Genomic DNA, 24,015 nt, shown 5'->3' with positions numbered 1-24,015 from the left:
ACTGGAATCCCTGCCCACACTCCCACCTAGGGACATGGCCACAGTGTGAAACATACGCAAGTCTGCAACTTTGCACAGATGTAGACACAAGGGAGGAGGGGAAACATCTCCTAGAACCTAGTGGGAGGCTTCCTTCACACCATAGCAACCACTCCTTTCTCCTCCCGACACTGCCCCGGCCCATACACAGGCTAAGCAGCTGGTCTTCCTCCAAGGACTGCAGCCTAGTGCCTCAGCAGTACTGCTTAAGGCTCAGACACCTACATCCCACCATCAAGCTATGTTGGCCTGGGCCCCCCACCCCAGCGTGTGCTCTCTCCATCTGACTCTCTGCCGCTTCAGCTCCAGGAACAGAATTGGGGGAGGGAAGAGGCTAGTTCTTTTGGTACCTGTGCCAGCCTGGCAGCTGAGGCTGTAATAGATGGGCAAGAGGCCAGGCTGATGGCCAGCACCATGTGGCTTATGCCCAGGGCCAGATTGGGGCGGGAAGTGGTGGGCTAGGTGCCCAGGCACTCCACCCTCCAAAATGCCACACAATCTGTGAGTGGAAAGAGACAAAAAGAGGGACCCAGATAGAAAAAGACAAGGACACTCCCTGAGACCAATCTCTGGCCCCTCAATAGCCATTCCATCCCCCACACCTCTGACCCAGGCACAAAAGAAAGTCACCATGAACAAGAGGGAAGCCAACCATTTATTTTCTTTTCAAGTATGACCAACCCAACCTTACACAACAGGAACTAGGGATTGTAGGGATGCAATTGGAAAAAAAAAAGGCTAAGAATGATTCCTCTATTAGGAGAGAGATTGAGACTTGGAGATGTCTCCATGCATTTTTATTTGAGCTAATTAATGTGCAAATGTTACAGACAATGCAGATGAACATCTATTCCCTTTGCAATCCCAACCCTGCTCCTCTTGGTATTAATTCATGCACACACAGACACACACACACAAACACACAATCTTTACCTATGATTGGCTCTTATGTTCTTCCCAGCACTTGAGTTTCTAAACCATCTTCCATCCTCTCCCTGAAAAGCAAGTTTGGAACTATATAAAGATGTCCAGGAAGGTTGGGCTCCACAGTGCAAGGAATGGCTTTCTGGAGACTCAGAGGTACTTCAAACCCTCTTTATCCAGAAGTAGAACAAGCTCCCCCCAATCCCAACCCAGCCCAGGCCTACCCCCAAACCTGCTCTTTCTGCCAAGGTCCCCTCAGGGAGGGACTACCATCCACTCAGATGCCCAAGCCAGGAACCTGGGATCAGACATGACTCTTTCTTCTCCCCAGGTGGCACCAGGAAATCTGTTGCATATATTAAGAGACTTAAGTGTTCTTTTTAAAAGATAAAAGTATGACATTTTTTAGGGTCACATTTGCACAGGCATCAAAATGCCTACTGTAGGCCGAGCGCGGTGGCTCAAGCCTGTAATCCTAGCTCTCTGGGAGGCCGAGGCAGGCAGATTGCTCGAGGTCAGGAGTTCGAGACCAGCCTGAGCAAGAGCAGACCCCGTCTATACTATAAATAGAAAGAAATTGATTGGCCAACTAATATAGAAAAAAAAAAAAAATTAGCCGGGCATGGTGGCACATGCTTGTAGTCCCAGCTACTCGGGAGGCTGAGGCAGGAGGATTGCTTGAGCCCAGGAGTTTGAGGTTGCTGTGAGCTAGACTGATGCCACGGCACTCACTCTAGCCTGGGCAACAAAGTGAGACTCTGTCTCAAAAAAAAAAAAAAAAAAAAATGCCTACTTTAAAAATCAAAATATTCTGCTTTCCTCTCCTTCATCCTTCCCATACATCCTCTAAATATCTCTTGTATCTATCCACTTGGCTCCATTCTCTCCAGCAGATGAAGCCAGTTCTCAGCAAGATGACTGAGCTGCCTCCCTATTGTGTTCTGAGGCTCTCTCCATTCCCATTGCACTGTGGAGGCCAGAGAAGCACAGGGGACATGCCCAGCCACCGTTTCCTGGGGAGAAATATTTTGAAACTGCCAGAAAGGTGATAGAACTGCAAAATACATTAAATTAGCTACTTAATTCGTGATCACCACACAGCTATTTATTTTATGACAGGGTAAAAATTTTCAAACTTTTTTTACCGATAGAATATAAAAATAAAGAAAAACTACAATTATATGAATAACACGATCTTTAGGGAAATGGACAACTTCCATAACCAATCAGCACATGGCCTAAGGCCCCACCATTTGGTTGGCTGGGTTCCAATCTGGTCTTTAGCAGGGTGTCTTTGGCTATGTGTGGCTCACAATGTTGGTGCTCTGTAAATTCCAGTGGAATGAATGAGAGACAAATAGAGATATGAGTGTGTGACCAAATTAGAATCGGTTAAAAGTCTTCTCAGGTATTTTTTCTCCCAGGACAGGCCTACTAATTCTAGAATGTTGACTCAACCTATGTTTATAGAGAGTGGAATGGGCACTTGGCTAAATTCTATCTCCAGCCTCTTTGCAATGAGATGAGGCTGTATAACTGGTTCTCACCAATGGAATATAAGTGGAAGTGATGTGTTACTTCCACGCTGTGAAAGTTTAGAGTGGTGGTGCCTTCTCCACATGCTCACTCTTCCCCATCTGCTGGCAGGATGACACCTGGGCAACCTGAAGCCACATATTTAAGATGGCAGATCCACAGCATGAACAAATCTGGATTCTTGAGTCACCTGGCCACAAATACCCACATTAGACTTATGTGGTACATAAATCTCTAGCATATTAAGACCTGAGATCTGGGGGTTGTCTGTTGCAGCTGTTATAGCTACCCTAATACAAGAATCAAGGTAATGAGGCCAAATGGCAAGAAACCAGGCTTTCAGCACTGTTGAATTTGGACTGTGATGGATGCAGAGGGCACAGAAGAGCACTCAGAAGTCTGAAATTCTTGAGTTAAATCTCACACTAGCTATGTGACTTTGGTCAAGCTGTTTAATATTTCTGAACTTTGCTTTCTTCATTGATAAAAATTATATAATAATATGATCCACTTCACAGTATTAGTTGTGAAGATCAAAGAAATCCAAGAATGTAAAAAGTCTTTAAAACTAGAAAGCTACAAATGTTCACTGGCTATTATTCCAGCCGTTGATCCACAATGCTTATTAAAAGTCTGTTTAGGGCCGGGCGCAGTGGCTCACGCCTGTAATCCTAGCACTCTGGGAGGCCGAGGTGGGCGGATTGCTTGAGGTCAGGAGTTCAAAATCAGCCTGAGCAAGAGTGACATCCGTCTCTACTATAAATAGAAAGAAATTAATTGGCCAACTAATATATAGAGAGAAAAAATTAGCCGGGCATGGTTGTGCATGCCTTGTAGTCCCAGCTACTTGGGAGGTTGAGGCAGTAGGATCACTTGAGCCCAGGAGTTTGAGGTTGCTGTGAGCTAGGCTGACTCCACGGCACTCACTCTAGCCTGGGCAACAAAGTGAGACTCTGTCTTAAAAAAAAAAAAAAAAAAAACAGTCTGTTTAATGAATATGAAAAATGAATGAATGAACATGGATGAATGGATGGATGAGTTATCAGGACCACATCTTGTTCCCTGCTAATAAAGGACTAAGATGATCTGAACACTTTAATACTAGAGTGGGTTTATGGAGTGAAGGAGGAGCTGCAGACCTGAGAATTACTGAGAACTCTAAACCACCCTTCCACCCAGCCCAAGGTAAATGGAGCCAAAGAACTAAGAGGACAAAAGAAAATGGGCAGAGTGTTTAAAGAAAAGCCCCCCCAAATCAATTCTTCCCTGAAATTATGTTAATGTTTTTCCCACTTCCCACAGAGTTCACAGTGTGGAGACATTAGTAACAGCATACAATATCTGATAGAGCTGCTTCTGTGTATTTGTAAAGCACCCAGCAGAGTGCCTGGCACATGGCAGACATTCAGCAAATACTAGCCATTATTGTTTTCTTAGAAAGCATGTTGTTATATAGAAAAAGTATGGGTTTCAGAATAAGATTGATCTGAGTGACCTTGGGCGAGTTACTTTTAAAGTCTCAGTTTCTTCATCTGTAAAATTTGGATAGCACCTTGCATGGTTCTCATGATGATTCCTTCAGTGAAAGAAAACCTCTCAAGTAGCAGGCATTCAGCTAGTGGTAGTAGCTCCTCAAAGCATTCAAGAGTTCAGGACCAGCTTCCATTCAACATTTATTATGCAGCAAGCACTAGGATAAATGAGGCACTACCAGAATTAGGACTTTTACAAAAGAGAAAAGAGACTTAAAACTCTAGGGAAATTGGATTCACTTTTCAGCAGCTCCTTCCACAGCTCTAGAGAGCCTTTCAACAATCATGACAATTATCCCCCCTCCCTGAATGAGAAGTTAGCCTATACTCTGAAAAAACCAACAGTCTCCAAATCTTCCAACCTCACTCAGAAGTATTATTTGATCACTATAACTGCAACTTCCACCTGTCTTCACAATATCATTCCCCTTGTTCAGAAGAATCATCAGTGACTAACTTCCCATTCCTGATGGGAATCAAGTCCAAACCTTTAACCTGATATACTGATTAGAAAAACACTAAAAATAAACCACAACTTTCAAATGGTATAACAAAATAGAAATTGATTTATTGGTCAAGTGAAGTCCAAAACACAGGATCCTGATTAGCAGGCAGCTCTCTGCCAAGTAATGACTCAGGGAACCAAGTTCCTTTCATCCTGTGGCTCCACTGTCTTTCACATGTGGCCTTCAGGATCACTGTGCTCAAGGTTATCTTCCTCAAGCCAGAAAAGAAAGAAGATGAAGGATCTTTGGGAGGTTTCATAGGCCAGACCTGGAAGTGCAACACATTGATTAAAGGAAAAGCTGAAAATGTGGTCCAGTTGTATGTCCAAGAAAAAGAAAAAAACAGGTTCTCATAAACACATAGCAGGCTCTGCCTCACCTTGCATTCAAAATCCTCCTCACTCTGGCTTAAACTTACCTTTCAAACTTTATTTTCCATTATCCAACTATGGCTATTAGCTCTGCTGCAATAACAACCAACCCCTAAATCTCAGTGTCTTACAACAACATATATTTATTTCTGACATGTATATATATGTTGTGGGTAGGCTATCACTCTGCTCCATTGGTCTTCTTATTCCAGGACCCGGGCAGAAGGAACAACCCTCATGTGGAATATGCCCATTCTAGTGGGAGGGAAGAACAAGAAATGGAAACTCACATACTCGAACAGGGCATGAGTCACATATGCTCACATCCCACCAGCTAAATCATGAAACATGACCAAGCCCAAAGAAAATTTAATGAGACTCCTTCTATAGAAGATACTCAAGTCACATGGCAATGGGCAGGGAAGGAGAGAGGAAATAATTTCAAACAATAAGTCAATCTACGACTACCATTTTCCATCCAAAATACATGGCAGACATTACCCACCACTCTTTCCTCAGAATCCTTCTCAACACAATATTCCAGGCATTACCAATAATCTTTTCATGACAAAAAAATAGTTGAAATTGATATGTTATTCTTATGTGATCCTCTAGGCTCCAGTAAACATTATCTATTCTCACCTCTGAATCTTTGGTTTGGCCTAGAATAAGCTGAACCCTTCCCAGTGCCCATCCTGCCAAACAATCCAAATTTAATCTATCCTTCAAATATCTATATTTTATATTTATTCTATCAATAAAATTTATCAAATACCTAACATAGAACCTAACAAATATATTTGTTGAATATGACTCTGTTTTACATTACCTTGTGCTTTGTACTGAGCACATGAATGCTCAATGAAATTTGTCTCCTGCTAATTAATAGCACTATTCCTTAGAACAATGGGAGTTAATATCACATTCTGGGTGGAAGACAAAACCAAAAACACTTGAGACTTCAGTCTTTGAACAAGCTTCAATTTTTTTTTTTTTTTTTTTTTTGACAGAGTCTCACTCTGTTGCCCAGGCTAGGGTGCCATGGCATCAGCCTAGCTCATAGCAACCTCAAACTCCTGGGCTCAAGCAATCCTACTGCCTCAGCCTCCCGAGTAGCTGGGACTATAGGCATGTGCCACCATGCCCAGCTAATTTTTTCTATATATTTTTAGTTGGCTAATTAATTTCTTTCTATTTTTTAGTAGAGACGGGGTGTCACTCTTGCTCAGGCTTGTTTCGAACTCCTGCCCTTAAGCAATCCTCCTGCCTCGGCCTCCCAGAGTGCTAGGATTACAGGCGTGAGCCACCATGCCCAGCCCAAGCCTCACTCTTATCCCATCCCAGGACCTTGAGCCGTGTCCTCATCCAGAAGCTTGTTCCCTAACTCATAAATCCTGACTAATGACACAGGCACATTGCCTTAATGTTTATAGAGCCCAGTAACTTATTGCTAAGTGCCTAGAAATCTTCAAAAGAAAGGCACCCAGGGGCAGACACCCCATGCAGTCATAAAAGCAAAACACTCTCCCAAAACTTGGAAAAGACAGAGGTTCCATAACTTAGTGCAGCAGAGAACTAAAGTAGGTACATGGGAGGAGGAAATCAATCCTTAGATTGTAATTTCTTAATAGAGACAGGGAGAGAGATAATATTGAACGCCTCAGATTAGAGGGGTGGAGGATGGGGAGAGGAGGACAGGATGCCCAAGTCTATAATGTGACTTGGGATGTGTGAGAAGTGCCCATCTTTCATCTCACCTAAATAAAAACCGGAACAACAACATGTATTGTTATTCTAATTAAGCCAGTTAAAAGGCTTGGGCAAACAGGCTCCCGTAAGTGGCTTGTTTGTGAATTGTGACAAGTCCTGAATTATGCTAGGCTGTCTTTTCAACTTCATTCTTTTCATTCCACCGCTCCCACCAACACCTCCGGCAAAGCATCCTCTTCCTAGACTCCCAAAGCCACTCTAGGGAAGTTCAGGCCAGGTATGAGTGCTGTCATGTTGTCAGGTCCCTTGCCACTGAATTCCTCAAGTTAAAAAAATGGTCAGCCTCCCAGAACACATAGTTTTTACAAGGCCTATCTCCGAGACTGAAGCAAGGAAGAAACCGTTGTCCTGTCCTCAAGTTGTGGTTGGCTGTGGGGTAGCGACAAAAACAGCTCTAGAGCACTTCTACCATTTTATAACTTTGACAGTTTTAAGCAGCTCCTTAATCGTTCTGGGCTCGTTTCTTCCTCCGTAAAGTGTGGATAACACTAATACTTTTCTCACACGTGGTTGGGAAAAGTGAAGGAGAAGGCTAACCAGAAAGCGTTCTGCCCACGGTAAATCGTTATACAGAAGGCGTTAGAGGTGCAAATCCTCCCCATCCCCCAACAATGCACGTTACAAACCAGCAGTCACCACTAATGCTGCCGGCCGCCTCCTAAGGAATCATGGGCTGTGAAGTCCTTTGGTGGCCACACCCTCGTTTGCTGTCATGGAGGCGAGAACTACGCCTCCCAGGATGCCGCAGTGAGGCCGCCGCCACGAGCGCCCTCGTCTCCGCCCCCCCTGCGCGCGGCCTCCTGGGATGCGTAGTCCCAGGACCCACCAGACCCGGCAGCAAAGCGCGCGGAAGAACCACAAGCCCCAGAAGGCCTCGCGGCCACTCTTCTCCCTCCCCTCAGCAGTCGGAGTGCTGTTTTTGTTGTTGGTGAAAGGTGAGGGGAACAGCTGATCCGTCTGTGGGTAAGAAACTTGGCCTAATTCGGGGGCGATCTTATGCGAGAGGGGTCACTGCACTTTCCAGTCTGTGAAAAGATGATCTAAGGGAACTGTAGAAGGGGGATACAGGAGCGTCTGGGCTTTAACACTTTCTGTACTGGAGAAGCCAGACCCACTGTTTTGGGAGTTCTTGGTTTCAAGGGGGCCCTGAACAGGGGGGATGCCTCCTCATTGTCCTCGTCTTCTTCTCAGACCTTTGCAAAGCTTGATACGCTTAGGGGAGTTTGAAGGAGCTTAAATCTTTCCTTATTGTGTCTCGGGAAAGCCTTGGCCACCACAAACTGTCCTTCTGTCCCCTGCCCGAATCCAAAGGCCTTCACTACGCTGAATCCCTGGGGGACGAGGGAACTTTCCAAGTTGTAGAATGTCGAGGAACTCTAGAGCCTCCCAGAGTAGGGGGTGGGAAACCCTCTCCCCCATGTGAACATCTGAATCTGTCTACACACCTACACTTTAGGTGCCCAGAACTTTCAGGCATGGAGAATATTTACAGCTGTTACGGATTTTCTTTGTGGGCAGTATTTATTTGAGGGTTCTCTAGGCTTAGATCTTTGGGGACAATTCATACACACCCACACCCCCTTAGAAGACTGGAAGAATTGTATTTGGAGAAAACATAGATTAGTTTTAACTAGGAGTTTTTCAGAGAGATGAAAATCCAAAGAAATTTTTTGTCTTCAATCTCTGTTTTGGAGGGAGAAGTTGCTACTTTTTATATTGCTAGCCTACCTTTCTCCACTGAGTTTCTGTTTTCTTTTAAAGGTCCTATCCCTCTGACTTAAGCCTGTGGATTTGTGATGTTTGGGGGCATGCACATGACTAGTGGTGATGGCTGATTAGACACATCAGCTGCTGCTGCCACAGGAAGCATAGTGGGCTGGAGAGGAGAGATGAATAAGAGTGCCATCTGACAGGCCTGGGCTGAGGAGTTCTTTTGATTTTTATTATTATCTGTCCTCACCCAACCCTCATATTTTCCAATTAACTCTCCCCAGCTAACTTGGAACACCCCTTCCTCTCAACCTCATCCTATATCATGTCTCCAACTACCAACCCAAACAAATGGGAAGCTTGAGACACTTAGAATTGAGGCTAAGGGAAGCAGAGAGAAAACGAGAAAGGAAATAAAACAGTGAAATGGGCAGTTTTCTAATCCTGCTGCAGACAAAATCTGGAGAGAAGAATGTTAGGTTCTTTTTGATCTTTCCCTTGTTTTAACACTAAATATACATTTCCCCTTCTTGGGGCCCCCCATTTCCGACTTTACAGTCTGTTCCCTGCCCAGGGGTGGGGCTTTCCTGGCTCCAGGCCCCCACATTCCATCTCCCCACACCACCACGTTCCTGCTAAATGTTTCACTCCACCCTTGAAGCTGCCGCCTCCAGAATTCTTGACTTCCTGGAATAATAAAGTTGAGGGATAGAACCTGTCTTTCCTTATCCTCCCCTTCCCTTGTCTCTTGGATGAGAGCAGAAGCTTTCTGCTTCTCTAGAATTCATAGGGGTAGACAGCTCAGAGAAGGGAAGAGGACTGAGACCTCAGGAGCCTGAAGATTGGGCTGTTGGTTGTCTCTGCCCCCTCTACCCCCCCAGCCATATTCCAGCTCTGAAAACTCAACCATTCCTTTCAGGGATTAGTTGAGGTCATAACTCAGGATCATAATTCACTCTTGTGTACAGCTGAGTCGACAAGATTAGGAGTAGGTAAGGAGACCTGCTCAGAATGAGAGGGCCCCACATCTCAGTTGGATTTTGAATTCAAGAGCCAGAAGATATGAGAGATGGGACAGAGAAATGGAGGGTGGAGTATTTAGAATGCTCATGGAGATTAAGAGGTGAAAAGAAGGGACTGAAGGGAGCAGAGCCTGGGATACTGAGATTTAGTTGGTCAATGGGGGAGTGAAAAGAGAGCAAAAATTAGATCTGAACTCTAAGAAGGGTCTATGATCCAGAGAGGGTACATTGTGAGACAAGGTGGGGACTGACTTGGAAAACCAGACCTATGTCCTACAGACTAAGAGTGATACCTCTAAAAGGTCCTAAAACCCTCAGGGGATAGAAACCAGGTATGCCTTCATCTCTGGGCATAGTGGCAGGGGCTGTGAGTGGGTGGAGGTATAATGTAAGGGGAAGGAGGTGGAGTGGAGAGGCTTTAGCTTATCAACACTTTTTTTCATAGGAGAGCAGATATCTCAAGGGCAGAAAGAATGGAAGAATCGTCATTAAGCCGGGCACCATCCCGGGGTGGAGTCAACTTTCTGAATGTAGCCCGGACCTACATCCCCAACACCAAGGTGGAATGTCACTATACCCTTCCCCCAGGCACCATGCCCAGTGCCAGTGACTGGATTGGCATCTTCAAGGTATCCCTGGAACCATTTTTGGCTTAGGTTTATGGGCCATGGTTTGGTTGGACTAAGGGGAATCATTGATTAGGTTCTTAGATTCTCAACCTCAGGTTAGAGAAAAAGGGAGAAAGATGTCACAGATGATAGAGGCCACCTGTATAAGCAAAGCTCATCTTCTCCCCATCTTAGCCTTGCTTACTCCTGACACATTCGTGTCTGTCCCCTTTTCCTGTCTCTTGCCATCATTGCCACTGTAGCTCTGTCCTGTCCCCCTCATTCAATCCCTCAGCCCTTTCCACCATCCATAGGTGGTAGTTCTGTCACCATTGCCCTCTCCTACCTTGGGCTTTCTCAGGTGGAGGCCGCCTGTGTTCGGGATTACCACACTTTTGTGTGGTCTTCAGTGCCTGAAAGTACAACTGATGGTTCCCCCATCCACACCAGTGTCCAGTTCCAAGGTACAAGGGAAGATGGAAAATGGGGAGGGAAGAGCCAAGGGAGTAGAGATTTGGAAGAAGGTATTGGGCTCAGAAACATAAAAGTTAGGCACAGAGGACAAGGAAATATAAATGCAAATAAATACACAAGAATATGCAGCAGGGCCCAGCAGATGTGGAATCATGGGATTATTACAGAATCAGGGGCTTAGAAGGAACTTTAGAGGGCATCTAGTCTCACATCCTACCCAAAGGAGGAGGAACTCCTATTATGGAACTAGGGGGTAGGGAAGAGGGAAAATAACATTATGTGTTGAGAAGAGGATGGTCGTAAGATTCTGAAAAACCTGGGTTCAAATCTCAACTCTAAAATACTGACAGGCTGATTGGCCTCACATAACCTCCCTGCTTCTGTTATCTTAATAGTAAAGGGCTTATAGGGACACTAAGAGGATTTAAAATGATCCAGATGAAGCTGTTAGCACAGTGTCTGGTACATGGTAGGCATTCAGTAAATGGTAACTAGCATTATTATGATTATGATTGAGGGAGAGTAAATTTGGGAGAGGAAGGAGAGGGCTAGGCAGAAAGGAGGGAGAAGAGTATCTCCCTCCAAGGGACAGAAATAGTATGTGGGAGGTAGATAGGAGAGAAAACAGGGCTCAAGGGGCTGAGCCAAGGACAATGAATAATGTGGTACACTAAGGGAAAGGGGGACCTGCTAAGAACTTGAGGACCTGGGATCATACTGGGCTCTTGGGGCCGTTTTTCCCACAGCCAGCTACCTGCCCAAACCAGGAGCCCAGCTCTACCAGTTCCGATACGTGAGTCGCCAAGGCCGCGTGTGTGGGCAGAGCCCCCCTTTTCAGTTCCGAGAGCCAAGGCCCATGGATGAACTGGTGACCCTGGAGGAAGCAGATGGCGGCTCTGACATCCTCCTGGTTGTGCCCAAGGCAACTGTGCTGCAGGTGAGGAAAGAGCAGCAGAGTTGCTCCAGGCAAGGGAGTGGGAGGACAGCATTGCAAGGGGCCCCTTCCCACTTCACCGTCCCCTCATCTGAAGCCTCAACTGAAGACCTCCTGGAAGTTATACAAAGTCCTGCCTCCTTGAATTGGAAATTATACAAAGTCTCAGTTTAACATAGACAGACAGGAACAGGTAAGGCAGGAAAGCAAGCCACTCACAGACCTGTGTAACCCAAGATTTGCTAAGAACTTTTCAAGCCTTCCTTCTCCAAGGGCTGTATCCTGCCCTGAGCCCTACAGGAAGATCCAGATGGTGGAGAGAGGAAACATTGCAGGAAACATTCAGAGGAAGTGGGGAATAAGACCTGCTTCTAGGACAAGTGAAGAGTGAGAGCAGATAGGCAGGAGCCCAGACCTGTGCTGTCCAGTACCACAGGTGCTTAACCACTTCTTTTTTTTTTTTTTAATTAATTAATTTATTTTTTTGAGACAGAGTCTCGCTTTGTTGCCCAGGCTAGAGTGAGTGCCGTGGCGTCAGCCTAGCTCACAGCAACCTCAAATCCTGGGCTCAAGCGATCCTCCTGCCTCAGCCTCCCGAGTAGCTGGGACTACAGGCACAAGCCACCATGCCCGGCTGATTTTTATATTATATATATTAGTTGGCCAATTAATTTCTTTCTATTTTTATGGTAGAGACGGGGTCTCGCTCAGGCTGGTTTTGAACTCCTGACCTTGAGCAATCCGCCCGCCTCGGCCTCCCAGAGTGCTAGGATTACAGGCGTGAACCACCTCACCCGGCCAGCTTAACCACTTCTAATGTGCCTAATCCAAATTGGGATGTACCGTATGGGTGAAATGCATATCAGATTTTAAAGACATGGTATTTTAAAAAGAATGTAAAAGACCTCAATAATTTTTATATTGATTACATGTTGAAATGGATAGACTGTGTTAGAGTAAATTAATTTCACATGTTTCTTACTACTTTTTCTTAAAGGGCTACTAGAAAATTTTAAATTCTATATGTGGCTTGTATTATATTTATGTTGGGCCAAATAGAGAAGAACTAGGGAATGAAGGCAGATATTAGCAAGGAAGACTTCCTGAAGGAAGGCAAGGACAGGGCCAGATAGGGGAGAAGTACATCCTCCAGACAACGAAAGGCCTGATGAAGGCTCAGAAGGTGAGAATGAGTAGCTTTTCTGTGATTTAGACAAACCCCTGCCTTCTAGAACTCCAAGTCTAATAAATACACAGAGTCAACCCAAGAATAGGAAGAAGATGTTTCTATCTCACAGAAGTAAGAGATGTGTGAGCTTCTGTTCCGTGCTCTGTTTTCATATTGGTGATTCTCTTTTAAACCTTACAACAATTGAGACTAAGGGATCACTTTACAGATGAGGACACAGAGACTTAGAGAAGTTAAATAACTTGTTCAGAGACACATAGCTACCAAAGTGTGGTGATATACACCTGTTCCAGCTATTTGGGAGGCTGAGGTGGGAGGCTCTTTTGAGGCCAGGAGTTCAAGGCTACAGTAAGCCATGATTATGTCTGTGAATAGCCACTGAACTTCTTACTGGGCAACATAGCAAGACCCTATCTTTTTTTTTTTTAAGTCACATAACTAGTAAAAATTGCATTTGAGATTTAAACTTAAGTCTATCCAACTCCAGAACAGATAGGGTAAAATAAGGGGGAGCCATCTCTTGTCTGTGTTCATCGAGAAAGACTTGTGACGGAGAGATTCCTGCAGTTACAGAGTGAGGAACAGTAAGAGGGATGGATCAGTGAAGAGTGCTGCCAGCTAATGTGTCTGACTGGGTGGTGGGCAGGATTCAGTAGCACAACATGCTTCTGCTTAACTCACCTTTTTATAGCCCATACTGATGTCACCTCCCAACCCCAGAATGCATCTGGAGAATGATGGGGATGGAACCTTAGAATAGGTGCTTCACAAGCACACCCCCCTTTCCCATCCTGCCCCCTGTAGAACCAACTGGATGAGAGCCAGCAAGAACGGAATGACCTGATGCAGCTGAAGCTACAGCTGGAGGGGCAGGTGACAGAGCTGAGGAGCCGAGTACAGGAGCTCGAGAGGGCTCTGGCAACTGCCAGGCAGGAGCATGCAGAGCTGATGGAGCAGTACAAGGTAAGAGTTGGGCCAGATAGGGGACAGGGTCTGGTTGATCAGCCAGTTCCAATATCTGAACCCAGTGAAAAGAGGCAAGGAAAGATGTTAGTGGGCCTTTAAGGTGGTTCTGGCATCAAGGAAATAGGATTAAGGGGAACAAGTGGGATTAAACTTACTATGACAAGAGTCATGTCCCAAACTTGTAATGAGATTCAGTTCTTCGAACAAAGGAATGCTGGGATAAGGTGGGGGTGGCCATCTTCTCAAGAAAGGGAATGTTCCCTTAGAGTTTCTTTTGCAAGGAAGGTGATGGAAAAGGAGGGTAGGAGACGTCAAACTCTGGCGTGCTTCTCCTAAGCCTTTGTTCTACCAGTTGAGAGATGAGTGTCAACCTTCCTCTTCTTCTGGGGGACCCTTAATTCCAGGGGATTTCCCGGGCCCATGGGGAGCTCACAGAAGAGAGGGACATCCTGAGCCGGCAACAGGGAGACCACGTGGCACGCATCCTGGAGCTGGAGGATGACATCCAGACCATCAGTGAGAAAGTGCTGACAAAGGAGGTGGAGCTGGACAGGTGAGGGGAACTTCCTTACTCCCATAACTTCCCCTCACTTCCCGTGATGCCTGAACTCCAGCTTCCTGTTTCAGGAAGGTAAACCTGTTCTCTGTCTCACATGGTTTCTCTTTCCCTTCTCAACCTCACTTGGGGTATTCCAATTACAAGGGATATCTTCTGTCTCACTCTCTTCCATCTTTCCTAACACTATTCTGTATTCCTCACCTTCAGAGATAATCATAGTTATTATACCACGTATTGTGGTGATAACTAAGCAAGAGCTAGGACTAGAGGATTTGGAAGAAGAGAATGATAGTCAGCACAAGATAAGACAGGATGGATTTCAAATTTTATCCCAGGAAATACAAGATTAGACTCTGGTCTTACTATTAAGATATGTTAGAACTGGTGATCCAGGAATGTTATGGAATATCTCCCCTGAAAAAGGTCATAAATCATAGAATCTTAGCATTGGGAGGAATATAAGGTATATAAGTAGATAAGCAAGAGAAGACCCCCTCAGGAGGCAGCCTCTTCCAATATTAGATAGCTGTCACTTTTTTATCTCTTGTGTTGAGCTAAAACTCTGCTCTCAAATAATTTGCCAGTGGGTCTTGGTTTAAATGTCTGGAGCCACAAAGAACAAATTTCTTTCTTCTACCAGAAAACTGTTATTTCAACCAAATAGCTTAAATATTGACCACCACCTCTCGTGTCTATCCTTCAAATTTTCATCAGGTTAAACATTCTAGTTTTTTCACTCAGCAAATGATATAGTTAAGTTTCGTTCAGTACTGGTAGATTTGATATTGTTAAAAAAAAAAAAAAAAAAAAACTCTTTAAAGGCAAGAGACATTCTGTGCAAGGCCCAGAGTAAAAAGTAAGTTGATCTGAGAGGCTTCTTCAGGATATGGTAGTCTTACCCTAGGGAGATATTAGATGTCTCTGTTCTAAGTCATGGAGCAGAAAAGCAGGGATCAGACTGAACATCTGGAATAGATTGGGTATTGTCTAGACCAGGGGTCAGCAAACTATGGCCCATGGGAAAATCTAGCCTGTCACCTGTTTTTGTGCAGCTCACAGGTAAGAATGGTTTTAATGGTTGGAAAACAAATTAAAAGAAGAATATTTTGTGACAAGTGAAAATGTATGAAACTCACATCTCAGCATGCATAAATAAAGTTTTATTGGAACACCATGCTCATTTATCTACATATTGTCTATGGCTGCTTCCCCACAACTGTGACAGAGTTGAGTAGTTGCCACAGAACCTGCATAGCCTCCAAAGCCTAAAATATTTGCTATCAGGGCCTTTACAGAAAAAGTCTGCCAACTTTTGACCTAGATCAAAAGTTTATAATTACTAATGACTGCCCCTTGTCTGGAAAAGACTGCATTCTAGTCTCTAGATTGAGTGAAAACAAGCAAGACCCATCAGTAGAACATTCCTTAAAATGTTACATAAAAAAATAAGAAAAATTATTTATTTCTAGATTGTGCCCCAGAACCTGGAATCTTGGGTTCTTGGGGCTTAGACCTGGATCATTTGTTTGGGAATTTAAGCATGCCAGCGTGAAGTGGAGGTCTGGGCCTAGAGGAGCACCAGTAGAAGAGCACAAGACAGAGGTCTAAGTCCTTCATTCTTTCTCTAGGTTACCAGATTATCTGACATGTCATCCCCCCACTCACAGGGTTAGAGACACAGTGAAGGCCCTGACTCGGGAACAAGAGAAACTTCTTGGGCAACTAAAGGAAGTGCAAGCAGACAGGGAGCAAAGTGAGGTAAGGAGCTAAGGGTTGGTTTATTTCTCCATTGTTCAGCCAGTATTGATTGAGTCCCTTCTGAGTGCTGGGCACCAAAGGGAATAAAAATGTGAAGAATATGTTGCATGCACTCTACTAGGGAAGATAAGGCATGTACCCAGATCAGGATAAGAAGTGTCACAAGACAAATCTAATAAATTATCATGGAGCTTTAGAGAGGCGGGTGAAAGCACATCTTGTTAGACATTAGAAAAGTCCCTTTAAAATGGAGTTTGACTAGCCTAATACTTTCAAACCTTTTTAGCAAGAGAACCCTTTCCTCTCCACCCACCAGTGAAGTTTTCATCTTATGTGGAACCTCACTGAATAAAGATAAACAATATTTTTTAATATAAACATTTTTATAAATTCAAATGTATAACATTTACTTATAAGGTAATAAAAACAATTAAGTAATTCTGATGGAAACCAAACTTTGAAATTAGAGGTTATGGATGACTGTTCTGTTTGCCTCAACAATGAATGTATTTTATTTTATTTTATTTTATTTTTTTTTTGAGACAGAGTCTCGCTTTCTTGCCTAGGCTAGAGTGAGTGCCGTGGCGTCAGCCTAGCTCACAGCAACCTCAAACTCCTGGGCTCAAGCGATCCTCCTGCCTCAGCCTCCCGAGTAGCTGGGACTACAGGCATGTGCCACCATGCCCGGCTGATTTTTATATTATATATATTAGTTGGCCAATTAATTTCTTTCTATTTTTATGGTAGAGATGGGGTCTCGCTCAGGCTGGTTTTGAACTCCTGACCTTGAGCAATCCGCCCGCCTCGGCCTCCCAGAGTGCTGGGATTGCAGGCGTGAGCCACCGCGCCCAGCCTGTATTTTATTTTGGTTGTACAATATTAAGAACATCTGAGTCACACACAAGTAGGTGCAAATGATAACAGTTTTTAAACTGTCCACCTTGAAATCTCAGTTTACTCTTTAATTCAATAGAAACTTTATTCTGAGGTTTGCACAAAAATGAATTAACCTGGAAGCACATGTCTATGGATTGGTGATCTCCAATATGTTAGCTTGTGAGTTTGTGTGTTGTTTTTAACAGAATTTTTTTTTTTTTTTTTTTTTTTTTTGAGACAGAGTCTCGCTTTGTTGTCCAGGCTAGAGTGAGTGCCGTGGCGTCAGCCTAGCTCACAGCAACCTCACACTCCTGGGCTCGAGCAATCCTTCTGCCTCAGCCTCCCGAGTAGCTGGGACTACAGGCATGCGCCACCATGCCCGGCTAATTTTTTATATATATATCAGTTGGCCAATTAATTTCTTTCTATTTATAGTAGAGACGGGGTCTCGCTCTTGCTCAGGCTGGTTTTGAACTCCTGACCTTGAGCAATCCGCCCGCCTCAGCCTCCCAAGAGCTAGGATTACAGGCGTGAGCCACAGCGCCCGGCCTGAATTTTTAATAATTTAGAAGAAGTTCAGATCAAATATTTTCAGGTTATAGCTTCCTCAGAACCTTGTGTTTGTGTGGAAGATGGTCTAAAAACCCTTTGCTCAGCAGTGAGAATAGGTAGAATTTGAGCAGTGATGAGAGGGAGGCTATCCTAGAAACAGAGAAAGACGGGAGCAAAGGCTGAGAGGCCAGAACACTCAGGGCAGTTGGATATGTGGATGAAGAGTTTGAGATAAGGCCTAGCTCAGACTGGGGAGAATCTTCAGTTTAGTCATCATCGGTAAGCAGTTAAGAGGCTTTGATGGTTTTCAAGTAGGGGTGATGTGTACTTAAAGAACTGTACTTAAATAATCAGAACTGTACTTAAAGAAGATTAATCTGATTGCCCTGTGGCAAATGAGCTAGTTATGAGGTTATTCAGTAGTCCAAGCAAGAAATGACCAGAGCCTGAGCTAATGTGGTTGTGGCAATAAAAGGAAAGAAAAGATGGTGTGACCAGAATGGAGGATGGAGAAGCAATAGGCTTTTCTGTGGGCTGCTAGGGAGAGGCAGAGCCAAGCATGGCACCAAGGGATCCAGCCTGGGTAGGTAGCACCATGGAAGTAGGAAAGACTGGGGTAGGGTGGGAGATAGACTATGCTGAGTTTGAGGGACCTATGAGACATCCAGACTGAGCTTTGTTTTAAGAGGAAGAGTGGAGAAGCAGAAATGGGACATGGAATACCTGCCTGTAAGACCCCAGGCTGTGATATTGGATACCTCATTTCAGGAGCTAGAGACTGGATGTTCAAGATTGAATCCCTCTGAGCTGAGAACCCAAGAATGGCTGGCAAGAGTTGAATGCTTGAGTGTGTGTTAAATCTGAACTTTGACCTCCCTCATCACAACATTCACCTCCCTGGCCACACCAACACATATACCCCTTTCCTTACCTGCTTTCCACTTCCATCAGGCTGAGCTCCAAATGGCACAACAGGAGAAACATCGCTTAAATTTGGAGCTGCAGGAGGCCAAGAGCCGGCAAGAGGAGCAGGGTGCTCAGGTTCAGCGCCTGAAGGACAAAATGGCCCAGATGAAGGATACCCTAAGCCAGGCCCAGCAGCGGGTGGTGAGTGAAGGCCCCTAACCAACAGAAAGCAGTGAAAAGTTCAAGGGCTAGTTGTAGAAAAGTCAGGTGGCCAGAGAGAAGGGGAAAAGATATGGCTAAAGACTAGACAATGTAATCCTCAGTCCTGATGCAGTGGCAGGGGGAGGGTTACCCCTGGTTGACAAATGATTCACTGGGAACTCTGATCTCTGTCTCCTCCTTTCTCCTGAGGCTGACCTGGAGCCCCTAAAGGAGCAGCTTCGAGGGTCCCAAGAGCTTGCAGCTTCAAGCCAGCAGAAGGCCACCCTTCTTGGGGAGGAATTGGCCAGCGCAGCAGCAGCCAGAGACCGCACCATAGCTGAGCTACACCGCAGCCGCCTGGAAGTGGCCGAAGTCAACGGCAGGCTGGCCGAGCTCAGTTTGCACTTGAAGGAGGAAAAAAGCCAGTGGAGCAAGGAGCGGGCAGGGCTGCTGCAGAGTATGGAGGTAGAGGGATAAGGGAACCTGGGGGTCTGGTGGCCACCACCCCTACCTCTGTGGGGACTCCTACATGTGGACAGACCCTCTGGGAGGAGAGAAGGGAGGTTGAAAATCTTAGAGGACTCCGGGGTGGAAAGGGGCTTTGGGGGAGGTACACTTTACTTTCCAGGCATGACTCTCCCTAGCTAGGGTTTCCTAATCCTGATCACCATAGCACCCCTTTCTTGATTACTGTACTTGGTAGGGAAGCATTTTCTTTCCTGGGCTCCATGCCCTGCCATAAATGCCATTCCTGATCAGCACAACACCTTGCTGTCATGTCTTATCCTTTTTTTCAGGGGGTGTAGGAAATGAGGAAGGCAAAAAGGGGAAATTGCTCCAAAAACAATTCCATCAAATAAAGCAGCAGTCCCCAACCGGTTTGGCACCAGGATCCGGTTTCATGGAAGACAGTTTTTCCAAAGATGGGGGGTGGAGGCAGAGCACAGGTGGTGATGGGAGTGATGGGGAGCTGCTGTAAATACAGATGAAGCTTCGCTCACCTCCTGCTGTATGCCTGCCCCTTCCTAAGTTTCATAGAAGACAATTTTTCCACAGAAAGGGTGTGGGGGGAGTGGAGTTCTGCGGCCAAGTACCTAACAGGCCACAGACCAGTACCCGTCCAGTCCTCGGCCCAGGGGTTGGGGACTACAGCAATAAAGGAAGACGCACAATGAGGTAGGGTGCTGCTGCTGGTGGCATCCCCTTCCCTTCCCCTTCCCCCTCTCATTTTCCCTTTTGGTTTTCTCCCAGGCAGAGAAGGACAAGATCCTGAAGCTGAGTGCAGAGATCCTTCGACTAGAAAAGGCAATTCAGGAGGAGAGGACCCAGAACCAAGTGTTCAAGGCTGAACTGGCCCGGGAAAAGGATTCTAGTCTGGTGAGGCATCTAGCCACCATGTGTCCTGTCCTGTGGCCTCCTGAGGCATCAGTGCCCCTTATCTCTGTCTTGGATGTGGTCTCAGAAACGTTAGACACCCAGTTCTATGTTGGGCAGCATCTCACTTGCGCACTTCCAAGCCCTCATTGGTTTGAAATGTGCAATGTACCTTTCTGCTCTCAGGGCACACATTTTGGCTAGTAGGGGTGACTTAGCATAAATATAAAGTGCCCCCCTGCTAGGACCAAGGCCTCTGCAGTCTAGCCCAGAGGTAGTCATCCAGGTCTACACTTAAGAGGCAAAGACTAGGACTCAGACGACTGTGTCTCTGTGGCCAAGACAAGGGACTCCAGGAGGAACAGTGATGAGGACTCCCCTTTGTGTGTTGGAGGAGGAGGAGAAGAGCAGAGGCAGGGGGCGACCTGGTTCTAGGTTGTTGATCCAGGACCCAGAGCCCAGCTTCTTGGAGGTACATTCTAGGCTCTAGATTCTGTGTGGCCCTTTTCCCTCAGGTGCAGTTGTCAGAGAGTAAGCGGGAGCTGACGGAGCTGCGGTCAGCACTGCGTGTGCTCCAGAAGGAAAAGGAGCAGTTACAGGAGGAGAAGCAGGTGAGGACCCATAACTCAGGCCCTGTGGATGCCACAGTTGAGGACTTGAAGGCCAGAAATTTTGTATCTTTGTCATGTCTTGATTTAGAAACTGATATCTCTAAGAGGTCCCAGATGCTAAAAATGGGATCCTGGCTCCTCTTATTAGCTGACTCGGCAGGACACAGAAGGATTGCTAGAAGGAGGGATGTAAGGGACGAAGGAGGGCTGCTGGGTCTATGTGAAGTTACCATACCCTTCCATGAAGGCATCTAATCCTGGAGAGCCAAGAGTTCATCTCGGATATAAGGAAAGGCTCTGTAGGCCAGTAAGCTTGGCATCTTCCCAGCCTCCAGCACCTACCTCTTTCCTCCCCAATTCCAGGAACTGCTAGAGTACATGAGAAAGCTGGAGGCCCGCCTGGAGAAGGTGGCAGATGAAAAGTGGAATGAAGACGCTGCCACAGAGGATGAGGAGGCCACTGCAGGGCTGAGTCTGTACACCCCCAATCTTGTGACACCTCTTCCTCACTCCACCTCTCCCTTTTGAGGAAAGCTCCATGTGACCCTTCTGGGAGCTGCCTCTGCCTTTTATGTGTTTTGCCTTTTCGTTCCCAGTCCCTGGCCCCTGTTTATGTTAACTATATTCCTCATCCAGAGGAGACAGAGCTGATCCAACCCGCTGACAATGCCTGCTTCCTCTCCTACAGGCTGCCCGGCAGCTCTGACAGACTCTGAAGACGAGTCCCCAGAAGACATGAGGCTCCCGCCCTATGGCCTGTGTGAGCGTGGAGATGCAAGCTCCTCTCCTGCTGGGCCCCGAGAGGCTTCTGCTGTCGTTGTCATCAGCCAGCCAGCTCCCATTGCCCCCCACCTCTCAGGGCCAGCTGAGGACAGTAGCTCTGACTCGGTGAGCAGAAGCAGTAAGGAGAAGTAGGGCCAAACCCAAACGTCCCAGCCTCTAGAGCAAGAATTCTCAGCCACACTAAGAGAGGAGGCAGGCCCAGCCTCTCTTCAAGGCCACCAACGGATACCATCCCCAAACCCAGTCCTGCCCAATAGTCTCACTGCTTCTCCCCGACATTCATTCTCTTCCTATCCACCAGTCCCCATCGAAACGCCTCTCCTGCTGCTCTTTTCCCCTCTGGTCACTGTCCCAGCCTTGGCTGCTCTTCCCTTACCTGTCCCAGTGTGCTGCTCCCCCATCTTGGGAAACCATCCACAAACCCAACTCTGTCTTTTCGGTCCCCAGGAGGCTGAAGATGAGAAGTCAGTCCTGATGGCAGCTGTGCAGAGTGGGGGTGAGGAGGCCAACCTATTGCTTCCGGAACTGGGCAGTGCCTTCTATGACATGGCCAGGTAAGTGCAGCCAGGGGGACAGGAGGGAATCAGGAGCAAAGAGCATCGATGTGAACAGTCACCATGCCCTGCTCCCAGCCTCCCCCTTTGTAACCTTAGCCAAGAAAAGGAGATACAGGTGTGGTTGACACAGAAAATTACCCACTGCTCAAAATCCCATGTGCCTTCAGGTAATCCCTCCCTTGTCTTATCAGTGCACTCAGAGGTCCTGCCTTTAACTGGCTTCTGTGTTGTTCTAGCATCATCTTCCGTGGAGCCCAAATTGCCCTGCATCCCCTCTCTCCTGCCCCTACCCCTTCCCCAACCACCAGGTAGGTACCTAGGTTCCTGGGGGAAGGAAGGGAGGTGACCACAGCCCCCAGGGAGAAGACTGGGACCCAGCATCCATCTAGCTACACCTGAAATGCTTTTCTTCTTCCCTTCCTGGGGGACACTTTAGGAAGGGGAACCTACAGAGGTGGGGGATTTGGTGTCAGATTGCCCCCTTCTGCTTTCCTTTTTCTTCTCAGGGTCAAGAGGGCAGGCACGGGGAAGAGAGATTTCATCATTTAGTCCCCAGCTTTGACTGGATGTGGGATGGGCTCAGGGCAGGGAGAGGGTGATGCTGTCATCCTTCTCGGCTGGAGCAGGAAGATGAAGGACGATGTCAGACTCATTTTCAGCCTCATTAGGCAGCAGACGGAGATGGAGGGAGGAGAGCAGTAGGTTGGGGGATGGGCTCTGCATTGCAGAGACCAGCAGGGACTAAAGAAGAGAGGAAATGGGGAACTGGAAAACTAAGGCTTCCATCTTATGGGGAGAAAGATGCTGCGGGAGAAACCAGGAGAGAGAACCAGCAGGATGCTGCGCTGGGAACAGGATCATCTGGGAACCCAGGTGCATGGGTCCCTCTCCCTGAGGTCTACAAGTCAAGAAGGCAGCAAAGCACACTGACTCTCTCCTTCTCCCCTCTGTCTCTCCTTAGTGGCTTTACAGTGGGTCCACTGTCAGAGGCCAGAACTGGGGACCCTGCCACCCCACCATGGAAGGAGTGTCCTATCTGTAAGGAACGCTTCCCTGCTGACAGTGACAAGGATGCCCTGGAGGACCACATGGATGGACACTTCTTTTTCAGCACCCAGGACCCCTTCACCTTTGAGTGATCTCACCCCTCCCTAGTCCCTACACAGAGACACACACACACACACACATTCTCATACGCTCATACACAAACGTGCACTTACATCTCGTGCCGGTTTCCCATCACACTGGGCTCCATGATATTCTGTTCTCTAAGAACCGCTTCTATGTGCCCTATTTTCATCCCAAACTTCCTCACTTCATCCTCTCCTACCTGGTTTTTTTGTCTCGGGCAGGAGCCCTTCTCAGAAGGAGTGGCTGAATTTACCCCCCTCCCCCCCGAAAGCGGTTCTGGAAGAACCAGGATGGAGGAGGCCTTCCCCTGTGGGAATAGAATCGCCCACTCCTAGCCCTGGTTGCTTCTGATAACTCACACAGCCACTGAACACACAAACACACTCACACACACTCCCCTTTCTGATGCCCCAAAGCCAATTCCTGGGGTGCCCACCCTCGCTTATTTGGGGTTTATATTTGTTTACCTGAGTTTTCTCTGGGGCCTGTATAGAGGCAACAGCATGGACGTCATGGCCTCTTCGGTCTCTTTCGGTTCACAGCTTCATTGGTTTCTCTTTCTGTTCCCCTGTGGCCTTCCACACCCCACTCCAGCTTTTTCCCATAGCCTTAGATACTAAGTTTAGAGGTTTCTTTTGTATTTTTGAGGATTCCTGTACTCTGTCTCCTGCTCCTTCCAGCCCTCACTGCCCTGCCCGCACCCCATCCCCCTCACATGGAAAGAAATAATGTATTTGTGCCTTCTGTGAGGGATGGGGAAACAAGTGGTTCCAGGTGTCCTCATTTCCCCCCTCTCCTCCCTCTCCAGGTACCCCCACAGCAATAAGAATTTTGCCCCGATACTCTCCCTTCTCTCTGTAGTTTGGATGAATATATTTATATGACATGTATAACTGTTGTCATAAAGTGTGTTCTTATCATGAGTGTGACTGGAGCAAAGAGGGTCCAGACCTCTGGCTCTTAGACCCTCGTGGAGGGGAGAGGGAAGGAGGGGACTCCTCCCTGCCTCGTGGGAGAGGATGCTGAGCAGTTATTTTCCCACTGTGCCTCCTGATGTGCTGGCACCAGTGGAAGGAGGAGGAGAAGGAAAGAACCTCTATCTTGAGTGGGAGATCTGGCTTGGAGA

General features: G+C 46.6%; 1 protein-coding gene and 1 long non-coding RNA gene across 2 annotated transcripts in view; one reads left to right on the top strand and one right to left on the bottom strand.

The window, feature by feature from the left end:
- Positions 1-4,575: 4,575 nt before the first annotated feature.
- Positions 4,576-24,015, bottom strand: part of LOC105871006 (uncharacterized) — a 50,554-nt gene continuing 31,114 nt past the window's right edge. Inside the window, exons 2-3 of the long non-coding RNA XR_012921446.1 lie at positions 18,258-18,376; positions 4,576-4,805 (exon numbers count right to left, since the gene is read on the bottom strand). This is a non-coding gene — a long non-coding RNA (uncharacterized LOC105871006). The remainder of the gene's footprint in view (positions 4,806-18,257; positions 18,377-24,015) is intronic.
- Positions 7,544-23,782, top strand: CALCOCO1 (calcium binding and coiled-coil domain 1). Its single transcript, XM_012764022.3, has 15 exons — positions 7,544-7,641; positions 9,856-10,039; positions 10,380-10,482; positions 11,239-11,429; positions 13,420-13,578; positions 13,986-14,134; positions 15,808-15,898; positions 18,278-18,433; positions 18,644-18,898; positions 19,685-19,810; positions 20,323-20,418; positions 20,782-20,890; positions 21,107-21,306; positions 21,649-21,755; positions 22,720-23,782. The coding sequence occupies exons 2-15, from the start codon at positions 9,884-9,886 to the stop codon at positions 22,895-22,897; spliced, it is 2,076 nt and encodes a 691-aa protein (XP_012619476.1). The 5' UTR covers positions 7,544-7,641; positions 9,856-9,883; the 3' UTR covers positions 22,898-23,782.

Source organism: Microcebus murinus, chromosome 10 (genome assembly GCF_040939455.1).
Source record: "Microcebus murinus isolate Inina chromosome 10, M.murinus_Inina_mat1.0, whole genome shotgun sequence".
NCBI classification, from domain to species: domain Eukaryota; kingdom Metazoa; phylum Chordata; class Mammalia; order Primates; family Cheirogaleidae; genus Microcebus; species Microcebus murinus.
Note: the sequence above shows the minus strand (reverse complement) of the source record. Positions and strands in the feature narration are given on the sequence as shown.